At 41.2% G+C, this 10,132-nt stretch overlaps 1 protein-coding gene across 3 annotated transcripts in view; it reads left to right on the forward strand.

Annotated features, from left to right (window-relative positions):
• Positions 1–8,751, forward strand: part of cplx2 (complexin 2) — a 32,186-nt gene extending 23,435 nt beyond the window's left edge. For all 3 annotated transcript variants that reach the window (XM_031587077.2, XM_031587078.2, XM_012834399.3), the window contains exons 3-4: positions 38–213; positions 1,205–8,751. In XM_031587077.2, the coding sequence (XP_031442937.1) occupies positions 38–213; positions 1,205–1,402 (374 nt within the window). In that variant the 3' untranslated portion in view covers positions 1,403–8,751. The remainder of the gene's footprint in view (positions 1–37; positions 214–1,204) is intronic.
• The last annotated feature ends 1,381 nt before the right edge of the window (positions 8,752–10,132 follow it).

The raw sequence follows: 10,132 nt of genomic DNA on the forward strand, positions 1-10,132 counted from the left end.
AATCTCTCTCTCTCCCTCCCACTATCCATCCCTCCAGGGGCCACCAAAGACATGGGGAAGATGCTAGGAGGGGAGGAGGAGAAGGACCCTGACGCGCAGGCGAAGGAGGAGGAGAGGCAGGAGGCCCTGCGGCAGCAGGAGGATGAGAGGAAGGCCAAGCACTCTCGCATGGAGGCCGAGAGGGAGAAAGTACGGCAGACCATCAGGGACAAGGTGAGCGCCCGTCTAGTCTCGTCTGGGATTTGGTGGGCGAGGCTGTGAATGCTGTCACGGTGTTCCCACTCGCCTGTCGCTCTCGCATGCAGAAGAGCTTGAAGCGAGCGGAATGAGCTGAGACTTTTACCTCATCTTGAGTTTTTGTTAAACAATGAGCTGCCAAACTATTTTCAACTTTCACTTCACTTCACTAGCCAAGATGGATGGTGATAGCAAATGTCTGAAATGCATCCCAGTAGAAATACCCCACTAGAAATTATTTATTTTCACCGAAAAAATGAATTAACGAGGTGCTGTTTACAGTTAGGTCTAGCACTGTAGTTTGTGTGAAGCAAGGGGCTAGGGTTATATTAAAGTAGGACTAAATTACAGCTAGTTGACAGGGAGAGTATTTAGGGGTATTTGACATTTGGTATCACTTTGGTATAACTTGCCTTTACTTAAATCCAGTGTCCATAAAGCATTATAAACACATTCATTAAGGGTATAAAGTATACATATTGCTTGACATGACTGCACTCATAAAGCGGTATGATGCATTATAAGCCCTACACAACTATCATTATGAACGCTTGTATTGGGTCACATAAAGAGCATGTGGTGAATAAACAGAATTTGACATAAGGCAAAGATGTCATTAGTGCCATTATCAAGAGGTAAAATAATCTGTATTATGCATTCTGATACGTCAAGCTCTAAGGGCTTATACCTTAACATCGTAATGCGATACAAGTGCAGTCATTACTATGTATAAACAGTTAATCAAGTCTTACGTCAATCATTATGACATTATGAATACATTATGAATAACCTTTTATGAATGTGTTTAAAATGCTTTACGGATACTGGGTTTAAAATTAACTTGAGTTATTTAGCTGTATAGATAATAAGTAATTCTGAGTACTCCTATTTTATACAACTCAAAAGCTACTGAATAGAAAGTCTTACTTGCCACAACCTCAGAATGATGTTTTCTGTGCTCGTGTAGTACGGCCTGAAGAAGAAGGAGGAGAAAGAGGCAGAGGAAAAGGCAGCCATGGAGCAGGCGTGCGAGGGCTCCCTGACGCGTCAGAAGAAGGCCATCCCTGCCGGCTGCGGAGACGAAGATGAGGACGACGACGAGAGCATCCTGGACACTGTCCTGAAATTCCTGCCCGGGCCACTGCAGGACATGTTCAAGAAGTAACGGTCACGGGACTGTGCTCCAGGCTGGCAGGAAGGAGACAGGTGGGGGGTTGAAGAGCTAGAGAAGAGGCTCACAGAGCCAGGAGAGAGAGGGGGAAAGGAGTGGGAGGAGAGCTGGACAGGGGGGGTTGTTCTTGCCAAACTGTGGAAGGCTCATCACTGCCTTGACGTGATTTCTGACGTTCCGTTTTCATTTTGATGTTCTAATTATTTTTTAATAATTATTATTTACTTTCTTCTTGAACCACACCCTATACGCCCCTCTTTTCACAGCTAATTAGTCTTTGAATGGCCATTCAGGTTGAAATTGTTTACACTTCATGAATATTTCTCCTATATATATATATATCTAACTCTTTTCTGTTCACTAATATGCCACACCATCAGGACTTCTAACAGATTTGTCGGTCATTGATACTATGACACGAAAGGTTGGAGTTAGACTGCAGGCGTGAAGCTGATTGGGTTAGATGGAGCTCATGATACGTATCCCATAGTGCACTTCTGTCAGAGGCACAGGTGACAAAAATCACAATGCATGAGCTCCTTCTATGGTGACCAGTGGGGTGGTGTTGTTTCTTCGAATAGCTTTTTTGTGTTTATGGGCTGTGCAAGGAGATTGTGATGCTTAAGGGGTGTAGCAGCTCAGACTGTGCCTTCAAATCATTTCCTTTTGCTTAAGGGAGTTTTCTCTGAAGGTGTGGCCTGCAGATCCCTTCTGTGTAAGAATGCATTCCTTTTTTGTGTGCTTTAGGATATACATTTGACACTATTTCAAAAGTATGTACATACTTTTATGTTATCTCTCCTATAGATGGTAGAATGTTGTAATAACATTTAGATTGATTGATCCGATGGGAAAAAAGTAAATATATTGCAAAAATATTGTAATATATTTAAGTTCCATTTACAAGACAGCGAGAGAGGTCTACAAGCCTTTTAAGGCCATAAGTGTTTGGTTTGCCTCCAAGTCCATATACTTCATGAAGGATTCCCTCCACAAAACAATTTATTTGCCTGTCAGAACCTAATATTGACTGAACCATTAACCGTAGTTTTAAATGCACAAGTTTCAAAAATGGTACTTATTGCAGGGGAGGAAAGGCACACTTATAAAACAGCAGTTTTCAGTGTGTGTTTGGAGGACAGACTCTTGACTCTAGGAGACATGAGGCCTAGAGATAGCCTAGTACAGCCTGTTTCACATGTCTGTGTGGGGAAATAAATCACTGCCTTTTTTTAAAACAAAAAATCAACAGTACAAAGGGAACTAAATCTTTTGAAAATATTAGTAATCTCATACAAAAAAAATCATCATTCCACGTTTTAGATACATTTACTATTGTAATAACACAAATAAACATCAATTGATTGGTCACGCTAGAGCCACCCTTGTAGATTAGCCTGCTAGCGTGTGTAGTTCTTACCTAGAGGTGGCTAGTCCCACAGTCCCAGAGACAATCAGACGTAAGCCCACTGCCAAACGGTGGATCAAGCCGATAAATGATGTCATCTCACCCGTCAAATACATTTCATGAAAATCAAATGCTGTCCTTTCTTGTTCTAAAAATCTCCAAACGTTCGGTCCGAGCTGGCTAATCTGAGGCTAGATAGCCTATTAAAATACCATTGTAGTGTTGTCAGAGTGAATGTGTGGCATTGGCACATCTCAGTGACTTAAAACATCGTACTCATACCCTTCTAATAAACACCTAACAGGTTGTTTTTTTAGATAGAAAAACATGTCACTGACTCTGACACAAGGTACTGTACCCTGCCACCTCTAGGTAAATGAGTGAATGCCCCATATTAGCGCTATCTGGGTTTTGAAGCAGAATCAGAATTAGATGTAGTTGTCATTTTGTTGTGTTAAGTGCCACTCTAAGGACTACATGAAGAAATGTTTACTTGTTTCACCTTAGTGCAATCTAGGCTGGTATGACTCTTAAGCCAACAGTAGTTTTGGACCAACTTCATGGTTGACTCTTTGAATAGTAACGATCCACTCATCACTGATCGAAGAGAAGAGGTTCTGTTGGATGAAAACATGCATGCCAAGACCAAAGAGAGAGTGAAAAAACAGATAATTTGTTTAGTTTGGATCAGGTCAGTTAAGTCAAATGGTCAAGATATGTTGCACTGCTTACCACAGAAAACACAGAAAATAGGCTGAGGTGTCTGAAGAAAAGTGCTCACGGCTTTAGATATGAGTACTAATGACAGTAAGCTGGTCCTGAATGTTTCGCATTTGTAAATTAAATATAAAAAACATTGAAATAACTTTAAAAGTTAGGGCATAATAGGAGATAATTCAAATTGAGAATGACAGTAGAGAAAATGAATAATGACTAATTGGAAACTAGACATTTAGACTGCGGCAAAAATGAACAATGAAAAATTTAGTGCTGCTGTATTCTGAGAACTTAGGGAGGCAAAAGGATTACAGATATTTGCAAGGCAACTGTCAGAGGACATTTTTGAGAGAAATGGACTTTAGCTTCAACCTCAAACATTCTGATATGCCTAATGATTCAGCCATGCCTCTATGGTGTAAATAAAAAATAGTTTGTTGAGATTTTCATGGCAACTTGACTCTACTTGCTCACTGCCATTTTGACTGACAACATGGACACATTTATCTTCTGTGAGTAACAACAGAATCCACCAAGGCAAACTGCTTTAACTTTTTTTTTGTTGGTATTTTAGGACTGGCTGGTTGCAAAAACTCCGACAAGCCGAGTGTGCTGTCTACATTCAATCTAAAAGAAATTCCCTCAGTTTACAGAGTCGGGAGGAAGAGAGGAAAGAATGACTTCCTATGATTACATGAATGTTTAAAATTGTTTATATTACCTGGCAGCACCTCAGTCCGAGTGGCCAACATATATGTGATTTGCTCACTGGATCCTTTTAAAACCATAGCTAATGGTTCATTTATTTATTTCAGTTACAAATAGAATGGCATAAAATTGTATAAAGCAACCAATTTCAATTCTATAAATATTTTCAATTTTAGCTAAAAGAGCAGTCCTCGAGTATGTTTTATAGTACTGACAGAAATTTGATTTTTTTGTAGCTCTCCAAGGTTTTTCACTAGTTAAAGCCATATTGTTTAGACTGCAATAATTATCAAAATCAGTGAATATGTAAATCAACATGAGAAACCTTTTCATGTCTTTGTTTCCTGTTTTAAAAAACATACACATAAAAAAAGAATCTACCTATCTGTCTAACCCTCTCACCATTTATGTGTGGGTGTGCATACGTAAAACAAACACACTCCGACGTTTATGTCAAGATTGAAAAAAAGGAAATAGAACAGAAAAAAAAAATCTTAAAACAGAAGCCATTGTGATAATGTCTACTCTCTGTACTACGTGTTACTGTATGTGAGCGTGTACGTGTCTCTCTGTCCGTGTTGGTGGCGTGAATCTATGTTCTTGGTTTCCGTTGTCTCTGTGTGTGTGCTGTAGGTGTGTCTCTTTAATCCCTCTCGTGGGGAGAGATTCGGTGCCAGATCTCTGCGGTGGTGGCATGGCGACGGCTCTCGCACTGTCACATGGCTTACTGTGCCCCGTGCATGCTAACTGTAGGAACTTTGGTCAGGATGCCAAAAAACAACAAGTGAAAAAAAAAAAAGAAAGAAAAGAAAACGCCCAAATGTTATGATGCTGTCCTGTACTGTGTGGCGGTATCCCTGCAACAGAACCTGTCTTTCGAATGTAGAACACGTTGAAAACAACTCAGTTGTGAGTTGAGTTGAGATCAGAGTTGGATTAAGCTTTTAGTGATATCGCTAATAGTACTAAATTAGCTTTAAGCTTACGGAGGGGTAAAACCATGGAGTTGACATAGTTAGTGAGCCCTAACGATGTCGCTAATGCTAATGCACTAGCAGCTGTGTGAAGAATGCCATTATGGTGCTGCCCTGTGTTTTCTCGTTGAGCTGTGGAGTCAGTTTTGGAGTCAGGATGTTTGGCCAGGCCCCCGTTGTCCCTCGATCATCACTCATCACTTTCATTCCACCTCTTTGAACAAAAGAGTATTACTTTAGTTAGTTAGGAAGCCCATTTCAGATACTCTACAATCAGTGAATTGTCTTTAAAAAGTCAAATATGAGACAACAGACCTTAACCCTAACATTCACCTCACACAGACTTCAGTCACCACAAGCTACTTGACCTGTGCCTGTGTCAACTGATAGTTGCAGGACAAACAAAATGGGCTGTCCAAATATAGTAGGACAGAGAAAGGAGAGCAGATTTACATCTGTTCTCATTCTCCATTCAAAATACATCTATTGGGGTGAAAGGTCTGAACACTGATGATTACTTTGTCTCTTACATGTTATGAGATATATAACACTATGAGATATTTTGCGATATAAGAACAGATACCTGATGTGTTTAGAGGCAGTGGTCCTCTTTTTGGCCGCTGTTTGGCATCTCATTCAACTCACAGGCATGCCAAATCATTAAGTCATTTACATGATCATCCCATGTACGAATGCCATTAATCCTTTTTAATACCACCCTTGTTTTATTAACACATACTGGGGAAAAGGGCTGAACATGTCGTGAATACAACCTTGGCTGCTTTCGTGTTTGTTTTGGGTCTTCTTTCTATGTTATGCTTTGCGACAGAATGGCAGAATGAGTTATCTGTGAATCTAAGCAGGACTCCCAGCCTGATTTCTCCTCAGAGTGCTAATGGCAGTTTGTAGTTGGCCTGTACTCTCATGGTGCAACTCGCTGCTTTTTGTTGGACTTATTTCAAATGGTCCAGCCCAGTGCTCTTCTCTCCTCTCAGCTCCTCTTAGCTCCTCTCCTCTCCTCTCCTCTCCTCTCCTCTCCTCTCACCAATATCTCCCCTCTCCTTTAGAGCTTGGCAGCAGAGAGAGAAAGTTGCAGGCCTGGCCATCTGCTGCAGGAGATATCCTCTTTCTGAAGCGCCCAACAGTGGCTGTCCTTAAAGGACACTTCAGCGAGACAAGATGGCTAGTCTTAGATTAGTACCTGACGATAAATAACGAATGAGAAGGGGCGGGGGGGGGGGGGAGGGGAGAGAAAAGAGAAACTTGACACATAGGCGCCACTTTTATTTACATTTTCCACGCTAAGCATAGAAAGTGCTCAGTTCTGTATTTTATTTGGGCCTTGCATTGAGATTCTCTCTCTTTCTCTCTCTCTCCCTCCTTTCCTTACCCTCCCTCTCTCTCTCTCTCTTTCTCTCTTGCTCTCTCACTCTCTATCTCAGGCACACATATTCTCTCTTGTTGCAGCCATTTTCTCAAACACGTCAGTTGTGAGTTTGTGCCTGAGGTGTCTGTGTTCTCCGTTTGCTTTGCCTTGCCAGTGAGATTCCCATGAGCTTCTCCTCTTGTCATTTCTCAGAATAGCAAGCAAAGTCCAACAGTTCCTAAGGAAAGGAATAACAGCCATATTATGAAATGTGTGTAGGCGTTCATCTCTTTCTAGTCTGAAGGCACACAGTAGCATGTGAGTTGCCTTGACAAAGGGCTATTATCATTGCATCTCCTCATTGATGGTTACATCTCCCATTAATATCCATTCATATCATGACGAGGCGACATGATCTGGGGGCTAGATTAAGTGGAGAATTTGGTAAACATACACGAAAAGGTTGGTTTTTGGAGGCATTTTTGGTGCTACAATCACTGCAGATGTCATTCAAATGGCTATGGTTCCTATTTTGTGGTCACTCTTAACAGCGTTTACTAAAATCTTGCTTCTATTTGAGACCTTCAGAACTTGGATTTGCCACAAGGGAATGGTCGAGGGGTTATCAGCAGTTCATTCACGGGCAGAGACAATTGCAGGAAGCATCTGTTTTAGTGTCAGTTGTTACTGGAGGTTCATAGGGGGTACTTGGTTTAAGGCAGAAACCAATGAAGGAAGTAAAGAGAGTTGTGGCACTTCGGAGACAGTGATGGTATTTAAAATGGAGGATTATTAAGGCAGCTTCTGTTGTCAGGGTTACAAAGCACTACAAGCACTGGAAGTCCAAACAAGGAGAAGGCTGAATTGTCTTATGCATAACAAAAAATGTTGGTAAACACAAAATTCAAATAGTGGAGAAAAAAATCAAACAAACAAATAGCGTGTTTTAAACCTGAGCTACATGTCTGTTAGGTCAGAATAAAAAAAAAAAGACGACGTCTTCAGCATAGTTACACAAGTGACATAGTGCAAGTACAACGAGACCTGTATTTAACGTTGATCATTTATAAATGTCGATTTTGTCTTGCAATGATAAGGATGTGAGTAGAGTGTGTGCTAGGGGGACATGAAGCTAGCAGATGACATTACAGAGAAAAAAAAGACAATTTTTTAGCCCTTTCAACTTTATCGTGTCAAATTCAGAGCATTGCTGTATGTTCTGTCCGTGCTTTCAAGCTCAATGCAATGAAAAAAGTGAATGAACTTTAAATAGCAAGTGCAATGTATATTTAACACAGGGCACAAACTGACAAGTATTTAGCCTCTTAAGATTCATAGTAAATGCGATTAAGTTATTTCTGTCATTTTCTATTGAGTGAATAACTGGCTTACGCCCTTGCCAACTGTTTCACCGAGACTGGGTTGATGAAAATTAAATTAGTTTACGAGAGTTTTAGAAGGACCCTATACTGGCTGCTTTCTAAACACACACACACACACACACAAAACAAGTAAATCCACTTATTTTTACATGTTCCAGCTCGAAACTAGCCACTGAGTCTTTTTTCCTGCCAGGGAGACCTTGTGTCGCTCGAACACTGTGCACACACACACACCCACACACAGACCTCCTCTCTCCCCCTCCCAGTTGCTATCATTCACAAGGCATAAACTGCCACTGTGTGCCATGGCCAAGCATCTAACTGCCACAAAGAAAACAACACATAAGCCAAGGCCCTGCTAGTAGGGGATACGGTGACCACTGACCCCAAAATACATTCCAGTCTGTCAAGATTTGCACTAGAATATCTTTGAAATGACGGTTTGTTGTTTTCTTAGAGAAGAAACATTGTCTCCATTGGTTCATGGCATCACATCCTGAGTTATGTGCTGTGTTTATGGTTGTGTGTTTCTTAAACAAGACAATGATAAAGTTGAAAGGCTTAAAAATGTTTGATGACCAAACTGGGGGGGAAATAATCCGTCAGTTTTTTTTTATTCCAGGGGTACCGAAGCTGAGAAAGTGTGAACTCTTGTATATTTTTTTCTTTTAATGCATGTCATATATTATATGTCGAACCAAATCACTGTAGAATTGTCTCATCAATGAAAAAGAAATACTTTTTTGGAAATGAAATGCATTACACAAATAAAATGATTTATAAAAAGATTTAATATTTGTAGTCTGCATCTTTGTTCAATATTCCTAAATAATATTACTGTTTGAACAAATCCTACCTTTTCTTCAGGGATCATTTTACCACACACTTGACCTCAACGTCAATTCATGGAGGTATTATCCAGTTCATTTGTAGTGTAGTCTGTGGAAGTTTGACACAACCTCTCTTGGATCGGGACATTTCCTCAACATTGTGAATGAGAAGACTTCTTAAAAATATGTAAACCCTTTTTTCCTTTCTTCAAAATCAGTGGTTTGGGGGGGCACTGTGGCGCAAGCAGTAGCCCCGACCATATATGGGCTTGAACGCCCACAGGGACACGGGTTTGAATCCGACCCTCTGTCATTTCCCGATCCCACTCCCCATCTCTGCTCTCCATCTCATTTCCTGTCCAAAAACCTTCACTGTCCTATCTGAATAAAGACAAAAACAAATCTTTAAAAAAAAAAAAACAGTGGTTTGTACAATTTCAATGTGGAGGCTTAGAAGAAATGCGCTGTGCAAAACTTTGTGCAGTTCTGGAGGCTGTGTGCCAGACTGTGGCTATAAACCAACCACAATGAATCCTCTCACACACTTCTCTCACTCCCTCTCACACACACATACACACACACACACACACAACCCTATCCCCATATCCGCAAGCCCAGCGGGTGATGTTTCAGTGAGGTTCTGAAGCCCTCCCATTAATCATCATGCAACAACAGCCCCTGTGATAACTCAGGAAATGCTGCAGCCCCCCCCCCCCCTCCCCACACTTACACCTTGACAGCAGCAGTCCTCCCTCCATCTCGCCCCCACCGACATCCCTACCAGCAATGCCCTCCAGTACACATCCTTAATTAGACACTCCTCCATAATTAAATATTTCGCTCCATGTGTTTCAGGGACACTGATAAAAGTCCCCTTCAGTGCAGAGCCCATAAAGGGACGAGGCATTTGAACATTTGAACATCCAGTAAACCAAACGCCACTGCTGTGCCTGTGCCAACAGAGACAGGGACAGAGACAGAGACAGGGGCAAAGGAAGGGAGGATAAGTATAAATGCTTTAAAAGCATTAAGACTTAAAACAAGGTTCTGTTTCCAGAGCAACAACAAGGGGAGGAGAAAGGACAGAGGGGTGTGTGTGTGTGGGGGGGGCACAAACAGTGGATGCTTCCACTTGGTTCCACTAATGGAAACTTAAGACAAAACAGCAAACACACACACACACACACACACACACACACACACACACACAAACACACTTATTTGAAGCTTTGAAGCTTGGAAAAGGGAAAGAGAACTCTTTTAAACCTCTCTCATGCGTACAGTAAAGCTTGGCTCAAACGTATGTCACAGGTTATTAATTGCTCAGCAGTGAAGCAGC

The sequence above is a fragment of the Clupea harengus genome, chromosome 20 (genome assembly GCF_900700415.2).
Source record: "Clupea harengus chromosome 20, Ch_v2.0.2, whole genome shotgun sequence".
Taxonomy (NCBI): Eukaryota; Metazoa; Chordata; class Actinopteri; order Clupeiformes; family Clupeidae; genus Clupea; species Clupea harengus.